General features: G+C 39.4%; 2 protein-coding genes across 4 annotated transcripts in view; both read right to left on the bottom strand.

The window, feature by feature from the left end:
- Positions 1-21491, bottom strand: part of ELMOD1 (ELMO domain containing 1) — a 76931-nt gene that overhangs the window by 42531 nt on the left and 12909 nt on the right. For all 3 annotated transcript variants that reach the window (XM_032167296.2, XM_032167295.2, XM_032167298.2), the window contains exon 2: positions 3804-3905. In XM_032167296.2, the coding sequence (XP_032023187.1) occupies positions 3804-3820 (17 nt within the window). In that variant the 5' untranslated portion in view covers positions 3821-3905. The remainder of the gene's footprint in view (positions 1-3803; positions 3906-21491) is intronic.
- LOC116476888 (dnaJ homolog subfamily C member 24-like) lies at positions 12144-12897 on the bottom strand. The gene has a single exon (XM_032167299.2). It carries the CDS (start codon positions 12720-12722, stop codon positions 12273-12275), a length of 450 nt encoding a protein of 149 aa, XP_032023190.1. The 5' UTR covers positions 12723-12897; the 3' UTR covers positions 12144-12272.

The raw sequence follows: 21491 nt of genomic DNA, 5'->3' as shown, positions 1-21491 counted from the left end.
TAACTTGTCTGAAAGTCAGACTTGGAGTCTAGTCCAAATTTCCCTCTATGAACTATGTGACTTTGGAGAGGTTACTTTGCTTCCCTGGGTTTCTTCTTTCTCACACGTAAGGTGAAGGGATTGGACTAGATTTCTGGCTCCAGGAGAAGGCCAGACATGTTAGAAGGGGAAAAGATATTTTTATCCGATTCTCCTTCCTCTTTGAGGTGCTCTTTAAGTCGGGGTGAAAATGTTGCCGTGCTCTGGGCTGCTTCATGCTGTGCTTGCAAAGGTGACCAAGATCTGCTCCTGACTTGATTTTTGCAACTTGTCTTCTACTCACCCCAAACAGGGTCTACATCTAACAAACTTGGACCACTAGTGCTTATGGCACCAGTCATGCCTTCTTGGCCTTGTTTACAGCATCCCACATCTTCTATCCTTATTTTAAAATATTAAAATCCTAGTCCTTCCTTTCTCTCAACATTGTCTCAATGAAGCGTTTCCTGAACATTCCTTCACAAAATGTTTGTAACCTGTCACTGATCGCATTCCTTTACATATCTTAGTTTTGTATGCACACGCCTCATCTCTTACCAGGTGGTGTGTTACTTTGGAACAGAGATGTCTCTCATTTATTTTTGAGATGGAGTTTTACTTTTGTCACTCAGGGTGGAGTGCAGTGGCATGATCTCGGCTCACTGCAACCTCCGCCTCCTGAGTTCAAGCGATTCTCCTGCCTCAGCGTTCCTAGTAGCTAGGATTACAGGTGCCCACCACCATGACGAACCAATTTTTGTATTTTTAGTACAGACGGGGTTTCACCTTGTTGGCCAGGCTGGTCTTGAACTCCTGACCTCAGGTGATCCACCTGCCTTGGCCTCCCAAAGTGCTGGGATTACGGGCATGAGCCACCACGCCTGGCCCTCACATTCATTTTTGAATCACCCACAATACCTTACAGTGGGCTCACAGTAATGGGGTAATGTGATACAAACATGAGAAACAGTTTGGAAGTCAAACAGGCCTGCATTCAAACATCTGTGTGCCTTTGTTTAAGTCACTTAACTTCACTAAGCCTCCTTGTCCTCCTTTGTAAAATGGGATATTATGTCTTACTTAATTACATTTGCTATGAAGAGAGAATGAAAGTGGCATAAATACTTGCATTATTAGCAATGAATGTGCACTAAATGAATTAGTGGACCAAGATATCAATCAAGTATGAATGACTTAAAAATCCAATTTGTAGTTATTTTTGCTAATTGTAAGCCCTTATTTACCTAATCATACTAGAAAAATAGTTCTTTCCCTCGATTGCCTCAAAGTTAGGGCATGGGATAAATCTGCTGCATTGCTCAGTGCCTCCCACAGAGGTTTCAGCTTGGCAGATATTTTCCTTTCCTCTTTTCTGCTGGAGGAAGGAAAATATGAGGTGAGATCCAGGGCCAAGAAACTGAGATTCTGAGACTGGAACAGTTGGAAGCAATGATTTACACGGGTGACTTTAAAATTTTCCTTTATTAATTTCCAAAATACACATTTTGGCCAGGTGTACTAATCGAATAGCATTTATTCCTTATATTTCATGTAATTTTTGACATACATTGAATATTTTCTCTATTCCTTTTTGCTCTGAATATTTATACCATTAATATATCTGATGGTAGCAATTGGGTATCCTGTATCTTAAATGTGGATCAAAATCCATTTTTTCCAACAACCTGGTTTCTCTAAGGTTAACCTAATTACTTCTGGGACTGTGCGTGGAGCATTTCATTCTAGAGCATCTCAGAAGTTGACAGATTAATCACTGCGTGGGCTTTTAAATAATGCTGGATTCTTCCAAGTGAAAGTCAGCTCCTCATTCTCCATAATACATTTGCTGAGCTCAGGAATTAACACCTGATTCATTCAGGCTTTGCTTACATAACCTTCTCTTTGGTTCAAATGAAAAGATTGCCAAAATCGTCCAACGTCCGTGGAAATGGACTACAGAAAATAAATCAACTAAAGAAGGGAAATGATCAAGTTTCCTTTTATTATTTCAAAACCAATGGTCAATGAAAATCCTCAAGTTTCTGTTTTAATGTACAATCTGTTATCCTAGCTTTAGTTTCACATAAATAATCAATGCCATATAATATTTATAAAATATACACTCCAAGTTACATGAAAAAAATGTTTATCAGAACACATAACTAATAGGGATGTGTTGGTTCTGTAACCCTTGGTGCTAGTCTATGCAACATTACAGTGGTAGATTTTCACTGTACCAGTTCTAAATCATCATATACAAATTGATTTTAAAATGTACTCTTTACTAAACATGTTGCACCTATTCAGTTTAACAATAAAACTAACAGAACCAAAGGCTACTATTTTTCCTAAAATGACTGATTTTGAGGCTGCTCAAGTTTTTCTAAAACAAATAAGACGTGGAGGAAGAAATTCAGTAGTACAAGACTTGGCAACCTTACCACCATCATCATCACTTTTACAAAGGAGCTCCTAAATTCTAAGCTTCATCTCACACTAAAGCTTTCTGTTAACATGATTCTGCAGATGAAAGACACTGTGTTTACATTCAGGAGGTGTGCAGAACTGCCAAATTTTCATGAATGTATTGATAGATCAGTTAATTACCATGACAACCAAGAACATATTAGGTCAAATACTTGGCTGGCAAATATCCTCATGATTTTTCAAATACTATATTTTTACACAGATAAACAGTATTCTGTACAATAAAACAAATACTGATGCCTATAAATTGTTTCACAGTCACCTCCTGAGAGGTTTTCACAATTCGAAGATCCAGTAAACTACCAGTAGCTGCGTCAAAACCCAGTGAATCCCACACAAACTGATCTGGGTGCTCCAGAAACAACAATGGAACCAAAACCACCAGGGTGGGGGGCGGTGGATCTTCAATTATGGCCATTGAAGGAATCAAATCATTTCTTAAAGGATGCAAATCTATTAATTTGCTTAGAGAAAATAGGCCCGAGCGAAAGACAAGAACGTGTAACAGAAGCAGGTCACCACTTGAGGAAAAGAAGCCCGATCTTCTGGAAAGTACGTTGTATTTTCTCACATTCAGGACCTGACTAACTTTATTTTGCCATATTTTAATATTATGCAAAACTTATCTGGGAATTCCATTAATAGACAACTGAATGGCAGTCAATACTCTTGAAAATAATTATAACTTTAGGTCCAGTCAAATGCTTTTCAAAACTAAAAAAGATCACCCCAAACATACCAATTTATGGCATACTCTGTCCAGCACAATCTTCAGGGAACCAACAATTGATACAAATTTCAGAGACATCACTGAGGTAAGAAGAGTGGAAGCTTAGAACATATAGTTTGACCCCCTACAAAATTTTAAAATGCCCGTATGGATTGGCCAGCCAACCAAAATCTAAATTAAAGGATATTTAAAAGGACACTTATTTCCAGAAAATGATTTTACACAGATTGTATTAATTGATTCATTGACAGCTATTTCCTTAAGCCTTTCAGGCCAGCGGTGTACCACTGTGCAGAGACACATGGCACCAGGGCTGTCTAAAGTGCCCATGCTTTTGTGCGCACGCTCTCTCGCCATCTACAAGTGCTCTGTCTTGTCATCAACACGCATATAGAGTTAGCAGAGGAATCTCGTGGCCAAGTTATTCTTAGCAAAAATGCAATGCTATTTCACAGAATCTTAGGAGACCTGGTCACAGGATCACAAACGATGACTGGTAATATTACCCTAACCAGTGAGGAGGTTTCTCCACTGCAGAGGGCTCAGCCAGGGAACCGTAAACACGTACCTCAGGAAGTGCTTCATGGTGCCCGTGTTGACCGTCCAGATGCTATATGAACTGTCCTCAAGTAATTGCTTCCAAATTTGCCTTTGTCAAAGTAAGTGTCAACTGTGGGAAAAAATTAGATATTAGGTATACTTACTAATAAGGCTGGAAGCTGCAAATCAAAAATTTCTGCTTACTGAGGTAAGCAGGTAACATGCCAGCCACCCAGAACATTATCAACAGAACTGCCTACAGAGCAATGCAGTTCAATGGATGGAGGTTACAGCTATAGACTTTCACTTTATAATTATATTAATATAATTAGCCTTTCATTTTAAATCACTTGCTGGAGAAATTATGAATTTCATGAGCAATCTCTTCAATATTAAGCTTTTCCTTTATTTTGGGTATTGTTCCTATATCTTTAGGAATAGTATTCATAAGAAAAATAAAAATGAGGAACAATAAAATTAACCATCTGGATTTCCAGATATCCAATAGTCTAGTATCTGGAGACCCCAACTTTGTAGAAGTACAACTTAAAAATAACTGGAACCAACTAACTTTAAGATAAAAGGTAACTGTTAAAGAGCTCAAGCTCAAGAATCACTTAAAGAGCAAGATACTACAAAGAAATGAATGATGCCCCAGGCCCCATTGTCTTTTGGCACTGTGAACAGAGCAGTGAGATTTGATATTTGCATGGCACTTTTCGGTTTATGATTTGCTTTCACAAAGTGTACATCAGGTTATCAGCCTTCTTCCTTTTGATAAGGAGGACACTAGGAGCAGCCTGCAAAGCAGCAAGTTAGGATGAGAGGGGATAAAACAGACTAGAGAAGAGAGAGTGTCTGCAAGTGGAGAGAAGTTATCTCATGAGAAAAGAGACAAATGGAACATCCACTGCAGCAGAAATGCAAGGAAACGAATATACATTCGAAAAAGAGCTGCGGGCAGAGACACATTGCCAACTAGAACAGCCCAGAGTGTGGGAACTCATACTTAGCTCGAATAAAAGCCAGTCTCTTATTTAACACGTTTATTTCTGTAAATATTCCATACATGCTTGAAAAAACTGTCTATACACCAATTTAAGACTGTGGTTGCTTTTGGGAAGAGAGGTGGGGTTTAGGACTGGAAGGAGAAAAATGATCTCAACTTTGTGTGTTTTATTTCTTAAAATATATCTGAGGCAAAATAAAAGGAAAAATAACGTTTATTCATTTTGAGTGGTGGGAGCATATATTATCCTTTGTACTTTTGTGGTTTTTCTAAATGAATCCAAATTTTAATTTAATTTGGTTAGTTCCCACACAACACTCAGATCATAATTTCCAATACAATCAACAATAAAAGCATCTAGGCGACCTTGGGGAAATGGTTGATTCTAAAGCTGGGTCAGGGCAAGGTGAACCTGAAGCATGTTGTAGCACAAGAAAGTCAAGAAGTGCTCAAGGTAAACAAAATAGGCGTGTGTAAAATAAACACAGCAGCCAACTGAAAGAACTCCCAATGGTCAAATAATTGATGTAGCCACTCTGCCCTCAAGTAGGTGGAGCAGGCCAGGTGCCCTGGCTCATGCCTGTAATCCCAGCACTTTGGGAAACCGAGGCGGGCAGATCACTTGAGGTCAGGAGTTCAAGACCAGCCTGGTCAACGTGAAGAAACCTCATCTCTACTAAAAATACAAAAATTAGCCAGGTGTGGTAGTGCGTGCCTGTAGTCCCAGTTAGTCGGGAGGCTGAGGCAGGAGAATCACTTGAACCAGGAGGTGGAGGTTACAGTGACCCGAGAATGTGCCACTGTACTCCAGCCTGGGTGAAAGAGTGAGACTCTGTCTCAAAAGCAAACCAAACAAAAACCTCCCTATCCCTTAAATATAAACTGGACATACGACTTTCTGCGTACAGTGTGGAAAGGGGAAAAAAGAATAACTACAGTAGGGCTGGGTGTAGGGGCTCACACCTGTAATCTCAGCACTTTGGAAGGTGGAGGCAGGCAGATCACTTGAGGCCAGCAGTTTGAGACCAGCCTGGCCAAGATGGCGAAACTCCATCTCTACTAAAAATACAAAAATTAGCCGGGTGTGGTGGTGGGCACCTGTAATCCCAGCTACTTGGGAGGCTGAGGCAGGAGAATTGCTTGAACCTGGGAGGTGGAGGTTGCAGTGAGGCAAGATGGCGCCACTGCACTCCAGCCTGGGTGACAAAGCGAGACTCTGTCTCAAAAATAAAAAAAAATAAAAAAAAAAAGGAAAAACCTGACAAACACTGCCTCAGCCAGGTGATCAAGGCTAAGATCACCAGTGATAAGTCATGTTGATAGGATGTAACCTTGACCTGATATGATGAAAATGGCACTTTACCCCCACAACCTATATATTCCATACATGCTTGAAACATGATGCTTTTACATCAGGTTATCAGCCTTCTTCCTTTTGATAAGGAGGACACTAGGAGCAGCCTGCAAAGCAGCAAGTTAGGATGAGAGGGGATAAAACAGACTAGAGAAGAGAGAGTGTCTGCAAGTGGAGAGAAGTTATCTCATGAGAAAAGAGACAAATGGAACATCCACTGCAGCAGAAATGCAAGGAAACGAATATACATTCGAAAAAGAGCTGCGGGCAGAGACACATTGCCAACTAGAACAGCCCAGAGTGTGGGAACTCATACTTAGCTCGAATAAAAGCCAGTCTCTTATTTAACACATTTATTTCTTAAATTGGTGTATAGACAGTTTTTTCAAGCATGTATGGAATATATAGGTTGTGGGGGTAAAGTCTAATCATGAGAAGAACATTCGACAAACCCCAAATCAAGGGCATGCCACAAAATATCTAATCAGTATCCCTCAAAACTCTGAAAAGCTTAAAAAACAAGGAAAGCCTGAGAAACTGTCACAGCCAAGAGGTGCAGGCCAAAGGAGCTATGACTATTACACGTAATGTGTTATCCTGATTGGATCCTGGAATAGAAAAAAGGACATTAGGTAAAAACTAAGAAAAATTGAATGAAGCAAGGACTTTAGTTAATAATAATGTATCAGTATTGGTCCATTAGTTGTGACAAATGCATCATATTAATGTAAGATGCTGACAACAGGCTGGGCGTGGTGGCTCACGCCTGTAATCCTAGCATTTTGGGAGGCCAAGGTGGGCTGATCACGAGGTCAGGAGACCAAGACCATCCTGGCCAACATGGTGAAACCCCGTCTCTACTAAAAATACAAAATTATCTGGGCGTGGCGGCGCATGCCTGTAATCCCAGCTACTCGGGAGGCTGAGGCAGGAGAATCGCTTGAACCCGGGAGGCAGAGGTTGCAGTGAGCCAAGATCGCACCACTGCACTCCAGCCTGGCAACAGAGTGAGACTACGTCTCAAAAAAAAAAGAAAAAAAAGATGCTGACAACAGTGGAAAGTATAAGGGAACCCTCTGAACTATCTTTGTAGCTTTTCTGCAAATCTAAAACCGTTTTTAAAATAAAAAGTTTATAAAATATGTTAATGCCTGCTATGCTCTAGACATAGTGAGGCACTAGGGATACTATAGGGTAAACAAAAGGGGCATGGCTCTACCCTGTAGATGCAACAGTCTTTGGGGAGGAGAGGAGAGAAGATGATACAGAGAAACAGGGACTTAAATACAGTATTACAAGTGGAAATAGGTGCTATGGCAGTGAGTAGGAGATATGCTTAGCCTAGATGTAGGGGTTGGGGGTTCTCCAGACAGCACATGCAAAGCCCTAAAGGCAAAAGAATGCACAATATGTATAAGAGATAAAGTTCCAACATGACTTAGTGTGGTGCTCATTGAGAGGGATGGGAAAAATAGTGATGGCAAGATACTGAAAAGCAAGTAAGGGTCAGATCAAGCAGGCTTAGTAAGTAATGTTGAAGTTTGAACCTTATCTCAAGAGCAATAAAGAACTATTGAAAGTTTTCAAGCTGAGATATGACATGATCAGATCTCTAGTTTAAAAAATATACTCTGGGGGCCGGGCGCTGTGGCTCACGCTTGTAATCCCAGCACTTTGGGAGGCCGAGGCGGGTGGATCACGAGGTCAGGAGATCGAGACCACAGTGAAACCCCATCTCTACTAAAAATACAAAAAATTAGCCGGGCGTGGTGGCGGGCGCCTGTAGTCCCAGCTACTCGGAGAGGCTGAGGCAGGAGAATGGCGTGAACCCGGGAGGCGGAGCTTGCAGTGAGCCGAGATTGCACCACTGCACTCCAGCCTGGGCGACAGAGCAAGACTCCGTCTCACAAAAAAAAAAAAATATACTCTAGGCCGGGCATGGTGGCTCACACCTGTAATCCCAGCACTCTGGGAGGCCAAGGCGGGTGGATCACCAGGTCAGGAGATCGAGACCATCCTGGCCAACATGGTGAAACCCTGTCTCTACTAAAAATACAAAAGTTAGCCAGGTGTGGTGGTGTGCGCCTGTAGCCCCAGCTACTCAGGAGGCTGAGGCAGGAGAACTGCTTGAACCTGGGAGGCAGAGGTTGCAGTGAGCCGAGATTGCACCATTGCACTCCAGCCGGGGCAACAGAGACTCCGTCTCAAAACAAAACAAACAAAATACTCTGATTGTAATATAAAGAATAAATTGTAATATGAGGAATAAATCCTATACCTAAAATTATAGGTATAGGACACCATCTACAGTCTTGTTGCAATAACCCAGGCAAAGGTATTAATGGCAGGATAAGGCAATGGACAGACAGAGGTGTGAAAGATATGATAGTTAGAAGGTAGATTCAACAGGACCTTTGTTAATTGATTGATTGGGGGGTGGTTGGTAAAGGAAAAGGGGAAGTTGAACATTATGCCCATGTTTGTGGCCAGCAACTGGATAGACAGAGGAATTATTCATTAAGATATGATATTTTGGAGACGTATATTTGGGGATCTGGGTGTACAAAAGGTCTTTGGAACATTTTTAGTTTTCAGGACCAAGTGGTAAAGATTCATGGATCTGAAGGTCAGGAAGACAACACAGGTTGGAAACAAAGATTTGGGCTTCCTCAGCATGTAGATGGTGATTAAAACCATAGTTCAGAAGGAATTACTAAATAAGTAGCATATATGACACTTGTTCATAACAAAAGCTCTTTGTCATTAGGATACGATTGAAAAAGAATTCTCATGCAACTAAGGTAGTAAAGAATGGATTGCATTTTAGAAATACTTTATCTAAAATTTTAAGAAGTCTGTACCCTTAAGTGGTTTGATTTCAGTTAGCTATAAAATTGGTTTACCTAAAAAAAATTTTATTTCATAATGATGTGAGATAAGTGAAATAATACTTTAACTCCCCGTTCTCTACATAATAGTTCTTGAATTTATCCCTTGTAAAAGCTTCTTGAATGTTTATATGTCCAACATTGTACTGAGTAATGCAGCATAGTTTAATATAGTAAAAAAGCCTTACTATTAAGAGAAAATTTGGCAAATATGGCAGGGAGTGTGCATGGTGGTTGACAGCACAAGTTTTGGAGACAAGGTTCTTGTCTAGGATCTACCACTAGCCAAGTGGTAGCTTTAGACAAGTTGCTTGACCTCTCTAGGATTAAATGGGGTAAGTAATTAAATTAGCTTGTAGGATTGTTCTAAGGATTAAAAGAACCAAAGCGTGTAAGGCACTCAGCACAGTTACGGGTATTTAATATACATTCAGTGAGTAGTATTTATTATTAGTATTGTTATTTTGTCATTCTTATTATGTTCTCCTCTAAAGTAAGAGATCATTTTGTCAAGTGAAGAATCACTTAGGGGACTGTTAAAATAAATTCTTGCAAGTTGATGTGATCTGAACTGGGATGATGACTGTGGGGAGGAAGATAATTGAACAGAAGTAAAAAATATTTAGAAGGTAGAATCAACTGGACTTACTGATTGAATGGGAAAAGTGAAGAAAAGGAAAATAGCCATTAGTTCTAATTGTCTGTCCCCCAAACAGGAAACAAAGACAACAATTAGATCTCATTATCTGTCCCCCAAAGAGGAAACACCAAAAATGGCTTTGGGTGGCAGAAGCCTGTGCAAATGCTATTTAACTCATTATTCACGGGATATTCACTAAATAATTGCTAAATATTTTATATAGAAAACAAAAAATTACAGTTCTTTTTTTTGGAGTTTAAACATATATACGCATAAGTTTATTTTCTCAAGTCTTACTTTGATGTAGAAAATTTTATTCTTGATTGATGAGTAAGGAGAAAGTGTTTATCTGGCACAGAGAAAAGGGGCGGATAGCAAAAGGGAATATGATGATACTATAACATTACTTTCACTAATTGTCTTCAACCTCATTTTAATTTTACAGATTTGGCCTCTGAGTGATTTTGGATTTTTGCGTGCCAGCCCTAATGGCCACAGATTTTCTGATGATTAGTAAGCATTTATTCTTTTGACTTGATTATTGTCTCCTTTTCATGTGAATTTATTACTCCTGTTGAAACCGTGTACTTACCAATAAACTATTTGCTATTCAGTTTTAGTTGTTTTTCATTGTTAAATGTAAAGAATATTCAACACACATTCTGCAAGTTCTGTTAGTTCAAAATATATGGATAAAAATGTAACCCAAAAAAGTCATCTAAATTTTATGATACAAAAATATTTTGGGAGGGGGAACCTGGATGACTACCTCACTTTTGAATTCTTGTTCTTATAGGTATAAGGAAACTAATCTATTCATCTTAAATATGCCTCATACTTTAGCAGCTACATTTACAAGTCAGAGTAGTAACTATTCGTATTTATAAGTTCAACCTGACAATGCCAGGTTTGATAAAAAGCTGCTAGTCTACATGCTCAGCCCACTCATTTGAAATTAAGTAAAAATGTTTCTAAAGGATCCCTTAAAGTTCTTTAAATGAGTTCTGACTTTTACTGTACACAAAATATTAAATACATAGAAAAATGCATCTTTAAGGCATATACCATCTATGGTTGGCTGTAGTCAATAATACTTTATAAAAGTTCATTTCATCATAGCAGCAGTGCAATGGCTCCGTCTTCATAAATACAGGCATTAATACTATATCTTTTGTTTGTTTGTTTTGAGACAGAGTCCTGCTCTGTAGCCCAGGCTGCAGTGCAGTGGCACAACCCCGGCCCACTGCAACCTCTGCCTCCTGGGTTCAAGCGATTCTTGTGCCTCAGCCTCCCGAGTAGCTGGGACCACAGGCACACACCAACATGACTGGCCAATTTAAAAAAAATATATTTTTAGTAGATACAGGGTCCCACCACACTGGCCAGGGTGGTCCCGAACCCCTGACCAAAGGTGATCCACCTGCCTTAGTCTCCCAAAGTGCTGGGATTACAGATGCGAGCCACCATGCCCGGCCCCAATATTATATCAACACTCCAAAATAAAAGAGGAAATAATGCACCAATTTCAAGTCATTATTTTTTAAAAAGCTTCTGGCCGGGCATGGTGGCTCACGCCTGCAATCCCAGCACTTTGGGAGGTTGAGGTGGGCAGATCATTTGAGGCCAGGAGTTCAAGACCAGCCTGGCCAACATGATGAAATCCCATCTCTATTAACAAAACTTAGGCCAGGCACGGTGGCTCACACCTGCAATCCCAGCACCCTAGGATGTCGAGGCAGGCGGATCACCTGAGGTCAGGAGCCCGAGACCAGCCTGGCCAACACGGTGGAACCCCATCTCCACCAAAAATACAAAAATTAGCTGAGCATGGTGGTGGGCACGTGTAATCCCAGCTACTCGGGAGGCCGAGGCTGGAGAATCACTTGAACCCAGGAGACGGAGGCCACAGCGACCCGAGATCATGCCACTGCACTCCAGCTGGCGCGACAGAGTGAGACCCTGTCTTAGAAAAAAGAAATTAAAATTAAAAGCTTCCATTTCCTAAATTACATTTAAATTTGAAGATGGCAGTGTTTACAAGCTTTGGAAATACAGGGCCAAGATTGGAGGCAACACTTTTTACAGTTGCCACTTTGTCTTTATTAACTTTGAAATAACCTTATGAATATCCATAACCAGCCTTCCTTATGGGAGAACTGGCCTCACATTATTCACAAAGATTCTAGGTGTATAACAGCCCTATAACTTTAGCAACTGGAAACGTTATCTGTTAGACCAGAAACTTAGTAACTATAAAGGAATATGATGATACTGTTACCCACTCAAAATAGGAGACATGCTCATATTAAGAAAATTCTTATTTTGTGTCATGGAAAAAAATTACATAATAAAGTTCTCAGATGGGAATTCACCAAACATAATCAAATCTAATTTTGTGACAACTTGTAAATATAAATTATAAAAACAAATAAATAATTATATTCATTCTCTATTAAAATGAGGTGGTCTCTGCTTGATAATTGTATATTTCCTTTGCAAATAATAGGGCTGACAAAGAATCCATTTCCTTGAATGGACAAAGCTCAAGGGCTTCTCCTCATCGTGTCTCAATACCACAGTTAAAGCATTTCAAGCTGTGAACAATTTTAGTTACAATGAAGGAGTTCTATAATTAGTGAACATGTATCACAAGAAATCAGGCTAACTTCTTCTGCTTCATCCTTGGAAACACTGTATTTTCTACCACATCTGCAACTCAGATAAAAAGAGTGATCATTTTCATTCCAAGACATTTCTTCAAGATATACTTGAGCATCTACTGGTCCTACATTTCTTAGATCATCTTCACACCGCTGCAGGTCATACTCTCTTTTTGTCTCTTCATTTCCTAGAATTTTCCATGCTTGATCAATTTCGATGAACTTCTGTACACATTCCTCCACTGTTCCTGCTGGTACATCTGTACTTTGTTTATCTGGATGATACATTAATATGAGTTTTTGATATTTTTGTTTTAGGTCTGATATATTTGCAGATGGGTCTGCCCCCAGGATGCTGTACCAATCCTTTTTTGGCATCTGCTCAACCGCCATCATCCATGGAACCAGAAGTGGGCCTTCTCAGATTAGCTAACTTCACATAGGCGCTGCTTACTGTTCATTTTTAAAGTCAAATAATTTTGTTTTAAAGGAGACCCATTTATTAATGTTCTATTTACTGTTAGACAATCTGTGTTTAGCAAATCATTGTTGTGTGTGTGATATTCTGAGCCCACTATTGACAAGAAATGCCCTTTGAATTATTTTTCCATGAGTGGTACTGAGCTCATCTATTTCTTTCTACTAAGCCTCTGGTATAGCCAAACCAGCATTTCTCAAGTGGTTGGGCAGGACCTAAGCACGGGGAGAATTTTTTCAAAATAATTTCAATTTTTATTTTAAATTCAGGGAGTATGTTTGCAGGTTTGTTATATGAGTATGTTGCATGATGCTGAGGTTTAGGTACAATCGATCCTGACACCCAGGTAGTGAGCATAGTATCCAATAGTTAGTTCTTTAACCTTGCTTCCCTCCTCCCTCCCAACTCTAGTAGTCCCCAGTGTCTATTGTTGCCATTTTTATGTCCATAAGTACCCAATGTTTAGCTTCCACCTGTAAGTCAGAATATCTGGTACTTTGTTTTCTGTGTTAATTTTCTTAGGATAATGGCATCCAGCTGCATCCATGTTGCTTCAAAGGACATGATTGTATTCCATTTTATGGCTATGTGGTATTCTATGGTATATACATAACACATATTCTTTATCCAGTTCACTGTTAATGGGCACCTTAGTTGATCCCATGTCTTTATTATTGTGAACGTATGCTATGATGAACATATGCGTTTATCTTTTTAGTCGAATGATTTATTTTCTTTTGGATATATACCCAACAATGGGGTTGCTGGGTCAAATGGTAGATCGTTTTAAGGTCTTTGAGATATTGCTAAACTGCTTTCCATAGTGGCTGAACTAATTTACGTTCCCACCAGCAGTGTATAACATTCCCTTTTCTGCCAACCTTGCCAGCATCTGCTGTTTTTGGACTTCTTAATAATAGCCATTCTTGCTAATGTGAGATGGTGTCTCATTGTGGTTTTGATTTGCATTTTCTTCATGTTTGTTGGCTGCTTGTATGTCTTCTGTTGAGAAGTGTCTGTCCATGTCTTTTGCCCACTTTTTTTTTTTTTGAGATGGAGTCTCGCTCTGTCACCCAAGATGGAATGCAGTGGCTTGATCTAGGCTCACTGCAAGCTCCACTTCCCAGGTTCACGCCATTCTCCTGCCTCAGCCTCCAGAGTAGCTGGGACTACAGGCACCTGCCACCACGACCGGCTAATTTTTTTTTTTTAATATTTTTAGTAGAGATGAGGTTTCACCGTGTTAGCCAGGATGGTCTCGATCTCCTGAGTCTGTGATCCGCCCGCCTTGGCCTCCCAAAGTGCTGGGATTACAGGCATGAGCCACCGCACCTAGCCTTGCCCACTTTTTAATGAGGTGATTTGTTTTTTGGATGTCGAATTGTTCAAGTTCCTTATAGATTCTGGTTTTAGATCCTTGTCAGATGTATAGTTCGTGACTATTTTCTCCCATTCTGTCTGTTGTCTGTTTACTTTGTCAATAATTTCTTTTGCCATGTAGAAGTTCTTTAGTTTAATTAAGTCCGGTTTTAGACCCTTGTCAGATGTATAGTTTGTGAATATTTTCTCCCATTCTGTCAGTTGTCTGTTTACTCTGTTGATAGTTTCTTTTGCTGTGTAGAAGCTCTTTAGTTTAATTAAGTCCCACATATCAATTTTTGTTTTTTGTTGCAATTGCTTTTGAAGACTTAGTCATAAATTCTTTCCCAAGGCTGATACCCAGAATGGTGTTCCTAGGTTTTCTATTTTTTTTTTTGGATTCTTATAGTTTGAGGTTTTACATTTAAATCTTTAATCCATCTTGAGTTAATTTTTGTAGATAGTGATAGGTTGGTTTCCAATTCCATTCTTCTGCATATGGCTAGCATGCTATCCCAGCATCATTTATGGAATAGGGAGCCCTTTCAGGATAGGGAGAATTTAAGTTCACTCTTCATCTGCATTGCGTTCTAACAATGAGGCAGCCATGATACACTTCTCCTGTATTTTTACACATCAGCCTATTGACTTCAATATGGTTACATGTAAGCCTGGTTTATATCTGTTTCATTAATTGAAAAATACAGATATTTACGTTTTTTTTTTAGATAGGATCTCACCTTGTCACTCAGGCTGGAGTGTAGTGGCACAATCTTGCCTCACTACAACCTCCGCCTCCCGGGTTCAAGCAATTCTTGTGTCTCAGCCTCCTGAGTAGCTCGGATTACAGGCATACACCCACACACAGTTAATTTTTGTATTTTTAGTACAGATGGGGTTTTGACATGTTAGTCAGGCTGGTCTCGAACTCCTGGCCTCAAGTGATCTGCCCACCTTGGCCTCCCAAAGTACTGTGATCACTTTACCACCAGGCCTGGCCCAGATATTGACATTTTATTTGTTTAATTCAGCTTTACTCGGTTACTAGTTGCATATAGAAAAATTCGCCCTTTTCGTTCATACATAAACTTTAATGCCACCTGCTTCACAAAAATCAAGATGAACATAAAAATCACTCTCTGTGCTCAACCTTCCCAAAGACGTCCTCTCTAGAGGTGTTTTTCAAGGGGGACATTAGAATTACCTGCTCTGTGTTACTAATAAATTGCTAATATTGTTCCAAAATGATCTGTTTCATGTCTCTTTCTGCTCTGGACTGTATGATTTTCTAGGACACCCATGGATGGGTACAATGCCTGACACACTACTTGCTTAATATATACTTGTCAAAATGAACTTGTACTCTTTTAGAAAAGTACTTTTTTATCAGCATTATTCAATCATAGTACTAATAAAACAAACTGCAAATCTTCCAACTGGAAGAAAACAAATCTGTAGATTTATTTTTAACTAAAATAAAGAATATGATTGTAATCCTGGGTTTACTAACCTGTTCCCCTGATTTGTAGTAATTTCTCTCAGTGTATACAGGGACATTGCCCTGAACTCATCCAAAGGGAAGGATCAAATGATGGTGCTTGTCATATCAAACGCCCCTAGAGATCAGTTGATACTTCAGTGCTAAGCTATGAGGTTATCTGCCTCTTGTCTTTTTTTTCTTTTCCAGCTGAGAGAAAAGGGGCAGTAACGAGTGTGGTCTGCTACTTCTGAAAACTCATCCTCTCGCCTGGCATCAAGAAACCAGGCTTACTTGCTTTGAGCAAGAAGCCCCCTGAGGCTCTTTGTAAAGTGCTACGGGGTAACCCTAACTCTTAGAAGTCGATCTCTCTATTAAGCACCCCAGGGAATGAATTAGAGACTCAACTAGAAGGGACGGAACTCCTTTCTTTAAAATCTTGAAATCCCTAGATGAGACAAAGAAAGCTACTTTCTGTGTAGCTCTTCACATTCTAAGTTTATCCCTTGTAACAACCAAAAGGCTGGTGGACTCATACATAAATGTTTGACTCACACATAAATTTATGTTTATACATAAATAAAAGGTAATCTACAAAGTAAATACTATTTCATTTTTATAATCTTCCTAATTTGAGATTACCCCAGTTTAATAAAAAGTGGTAGAAAGCACATTTATAAACAAAATTTAATTTTAAAAATTAAGTCTTAGCTTAAAGTTTTATAAAATTAATGATAATAGCTAATATTCACAAAGTGCTTATTATGTGCCAGGCAATATGCTATAAGCTTTACTCGTATTAACTCACTTAATCTTAACTGTCGTCTTATGAAGTGAGCAATAACAATTATCTCCATTTTGCAGCTGAGGAAATCAAAACACAGAGAGGGTAAGGAATCTTCCAAGGTCACACAGCTAGGATGTGGCGGAGATTCAAACCCTTTCAGCTTGGCTCCCAAGGTAGTGCTATTAATCACTTTCCTGTGCTCCCTCTGGAAACCAAAGGTAAACTTCTGGATTGACATGTGAATAAAGAGAATACATAGTGTATTCATTTCAAACTAAACTGCAAAGCTGGGGATAATCAAAGCCAGGATGTACATACACATCTGAATAACAGTGTTCCTCTGGGAGCCATCTGGAGGACTCCCAAATAAAAACAGTTACCCTGCCACTGAAAACTAACCTCTTTCCTTTCCTGAAGCAAATGTATTACAGATCTAGAAGTTTCTAAACCAGAAAATTTTATGGGAAGAAATTATACAACAGAGCGAAAATACACGAGTTTTATATTATTCTTTATTGAGGCTTCATTTCCAAGGCAATAAAAACTGTTGGCAGTATAATTCTGAAATAACTAAAAGTAAAAATATCCTCCACCCAAAATGTAAATCAAGGTTTTCTAAACCCTGGGTTTAGAAAATCCAATGAATTCAAGCTTCCACTCTACACTCTAATTTATGTGGCGATTTCGGTCTCCAGTCTTCAGCTTTTTTCTTCATTTCAGTCTACCTCTGCATGCTTTAGTCTTTATAATATATCACACCTTTCCTTTTATAGGTGAAAATATTTTTTTTTTTACGATACATAAAATATATCTAGTGGCTGGTAAAATATTTCAAATCACCTAGGAGATACATACTAACTTGAATGAGTTCTTGAATTCATCGGAAAGCAGAAGAAGTTCCCTGGTCCTTTAGGTTTCCCTAATTGCTTCTTCTTGTTTTCTTTTCATGCCATAACACCAGTAGGAGAAAAAAATCAATCACAAGGGTCACCCTCAAAACACAATTACTGTAATTAGTAATAACTAGAATATGAAAACATGTTCCATGTTCCACTCTCCTAGATTTAGTTAAAAAAAAGAAAGTTTAGGCAAAGTTTTTTTTTTTTTTTTGGCGGTAATGAAAAACAAAACAAAACAAACAAAAAACATTCCATTTAACAATAAGGTTGTGGGGGGGCCGGGAGTTCACACACAATTTGACTTTGCCAATGATACATTCAAGATCAGTAATATCTAAATTATTTGCCACTGATGAATTTCCTCAGCTTGGGCTATTCTCATTTCAGGTGAAAGAAGAAAGAAAACAATGACATGCAGAACCATAGCCTCATAAATAATAATGTTTGTAGTTTTCTCTCCTAAAAATAAGATTGAGCCAAAGCTGATCTGGGTATCAGAAGGAAGCCTGTAGCTAGGTCGGTTCAATACCATTTGTCCTATATCTTTTTTGTTTTTTTTTTTTGTTTTTTTTTGAGACAGGGTCTCACTCTGTCGCCCAGGCTGGAGTGCAGTGGTACAATCACGGCTCACTGCGGCCTGGACCCCCCAGGGTCAAGCAATCTTCCCACCTCAGGCTCCCAAGTAGCTGGGACTACAAGTGCATGCCACCACGCCTGACTAATTTTTGTATTTTTTGTAGAAACAGGGGTCTCACAATGTTGCCCAGGCTGGTCTTGAACTCCTGAGCTGAAGTGATCTGCCTGCCGCAGCCTCCCAAAGTGCTGGGATTATAGGCATGAGTCACTGCACCTGGCCTGCCCTATTTCTTTATTATACTGTGTCACTTTAAAGCTTTTCTAAAAGTAATTGAGAAAGTTTCAATGACAATTAAAAACTACTAGTAAATTCTCTTTATGTGAAAAATTTTAGCTTCTCTCTTGAATGGTCTGACAGTATGTACATGCGGCCCTTCTAGAGTCTGATGAAATCAAAATAGTGACATCCCTCAATCAGCCCGTCAAGTGGAGATTTTGGAATCAAACAGAAACAGATACAGGCTTCTCTTTTTCCACCCCTTCTTCAGTGATGGCTATGTCTGGGTGAGGTAAAATGGAGGAGAAAGAATGCTATTCTGTATTTATATGATTTTTAATTGACAAATCATAACTGTATCACACTATGATTCGTATGTGTATATACATATAGAAAGTGGAGAGATTAAATCAAGCTAATTAACATATCTATCATCTCATTACTTCACATTTTTTGTGGTGAGGCACTTGAAATTTACTCTCTTTGTTAGAAGGGCAACTGAAAAAGTGGAAAAAGGCCAAAACTAACAGGTAACTGAAACCAATGTAGGTTTTTTTTTTTTTGAGACAGAGTCTTGCTTTATCACCCAGGCTGGAGTGCAGTGGTGCAATCTCCGCCTCCTGGGTTCAAGCAATTTTCCTGCCTCAGCTTCCTGAGTAGCTGGGATTACAGGCACATGCCACCATGCCTGGCTAATTTTTGTATTTTTAGTAGAGACGTGGTTTCACCATGTTGGCCAGGCTGGTCTTGAACTCCTGACCTCAAGCAATCCACCTGCTTTGGCCTCCCAAAATGCTGGGATTACAGGCATGAGCCACCGCGCCCTGCCGCCAATGTAATTTTAAGATGTAATTAATTCCTGTCACAGCTCCCATTAATTCTTTATTACGTTCTGCACATATGCATGTCTGTGAATGGTTTTCAAGAAATCAGAAAAAGTTCTCCAAAATAAGCCTGCCCTCCTAGCAGAAGCATGTCTCTGAGGGAACATCAGGCAAGAGCACAGATGGTTTGTAGATGAGTAGATGGTAAGCCACCTGCCATGTGAGGAGCTGGGCTGTTGCTGAGCCAACCCACAAACACAAGGGGTCAGTCTTCTGAAATCAGATGGGCCAAGTATCAGATTCACTTAGGTTTGAATTAGCATATTGAGATAATGGCTACGTTTGCATCCTGCTTTACATGTCGTTAGAGCCTAAGAGGCACTAGGCCTATGCAAGGAAGACCTAGACAGGTGAGGGACTCATGGATTTCAAAGGATATAATTCAGTAAGACTACATGAAACAAAATGAGAGAGAAGAGAAGGAATGGGCAAGGAAAGGAAGAGAAGGAAAGAAAAGAAAAATAAAATTTTCTAAGGTTATTTTTGAGCATTTGAAGCACGAATAAAATGCAATTTTTGACTTTATACAGCTATGCACATGAGGAGAGAAAGAAGTGACATGAAAAATTACCATCACGTACAAATGAAAAATCTTTCAAATTATCCATTTACATTTCACACAGGCTATGCTGCATCTCATATTAGAGGTACAATGCTTGTGCATAAAGATCTCCCTGAGGCCACATTCCAGAATTTTCCTTTCCTCCCCCAGTGACTAGCCTGAAAAACACTGCTGACACTCATTAAAATGACAACAAAGAAGGTTTTTTCCCCTTCATGAATAAAACACTCATCCAGAGTTAATTTTTATGATTTATAGCAAGGGAGGTCCATGCCAGCCACAGAATTCAGGGCTGCCTGCAAATGTATTTATGATCTGTTTCAAAGTCAGTGTCTTTCTGAATTTCACTGTGGTTGCCTACATCTTATGCACTGTTTTCATGGAGGCAGCAAAGTGGGAGGATGCAGGATTGATGAAATTCATCTCTCAAGGCTGGGCGCCCTGGCTCATGCCCATAATCCCAGCACTTTTGAAGGACAAGGTGGGCGGATCACTTGAGGTCAGGAATTCAAGACCAGCCTGGGCAACATGGTGAAAACCCATCTCTACTAAAAGTACAAAAACTTAGCCAGGCATGGTGGCATGTGCCTGTAGTCCCAGCTACTAGGGAGGCTGAGGTGGGAGAATCACCTGAGCCCAGGATGTCAAGGATGCAGCAGGTCAAGATCGCGCCACTGCAGTCTAGCCTGGGACACTGGAGGGAGATCCTGTCTCAAAAAAAAAAAAAAAAAAAAAAAAAAAGAAAATTCATCTCTCAGCTACAAAAGAATAAGGAGATTTCAAAATACATATATATATCTGTTTTGCCCCAAAAGTCATCTGAATTTTGTAAATTCTCAATGTTATATTTTAGTTTTAAAATTAAATTTCTCAATAAAACCATGATAAAATAATAAACTTAAGTTTGCATAAAAATTAAATGGACATAATTTTGCCACTATAATCTGATGCTTTTGGCAAAATTTTTGCTTTCATACAATCAGAACATAGTGAAAGCATTTATCTAGAAACATTTGACAGGAAAGTTCAAGCAAATTGGGGCATTTCCAGCAGCTTGGAGGCAAGCAAGGTACTCTGCTCTTAGGGCAATGCTAACCCTGACTGTGCAGAAGAGGTAATAGCATTCACTTAAAGGAATTCGACCATTTAGACTGGGCGTCTGCAACAATTCATATGGTAAAGCAAAAAAGTAGTTTTAAACACACTTCAGAGCTATGATTATGCATGGCTTGACAGATGTGTGCTGAGTGAATATTATTTTATTCTTTCCAATGGTATTTCATCAGTGCCATCAATGGTAGAATTCACCATTATTTTATGTGCCCTTAAGGAAAAACAAAATGCTGCTAATTAAACTACAATGCATCTAATTTTAGTGATGCGGGGGGGGAAGTATCTTAGAAACAATGTAACATAGTAAGACTGAAGCCTACTTACTTTCAGATTCCGGGCTGTGATGCTTCTGCATAAGAATCTATCGGTTGGTGACAATGAGTACTAATGACCTGCAGCAAATCACACTATAGGACTCTCATTTCCTGACTCTGACATTTTTATTCAGGTTAAGCCAGGTTAAGTAATTCCAGAATATGTTATATGTTGTTGATAGAGCAACTCATATCCTTCTTAGCCTCACTGGAGAGGCTCCCAACGCTCTTACTCCAGTCTCTGAGCCCTGGTTCCCTTGCCCTATCACAATCCCTCCAGTGTATGTATCCATACATACATACATTGTAACATAACTTTCTTTTAACACAAAGAAAACACAAAGACAGCTCGGACCATAAACAATTTCTGGAGTGATTAGCACTCTTACCTCGACACAAAGGGTGGGTGAGTAAGTACATGCTTGGTTGAAGGCAGGGT

This window comes from Hylobates moloch, unplaced genomic scaffold (genome assembly GCF_009828535.3).
Source record: "Hylobates moloch isolate HMO894 unplaced genomic scaffold, HMol_V3 SCAFFOLD_11, whole genome shotgun sequence".
Taxonomy (NCBI): Eukaryota; Metazoa; Chordata; class Mammalia; order Primates; family Hylobatidae; genus Hylobates; species Hylobates moloch.
This window is presented reverse-complemented; position numbering and strand designations above follow the sequence as displayed.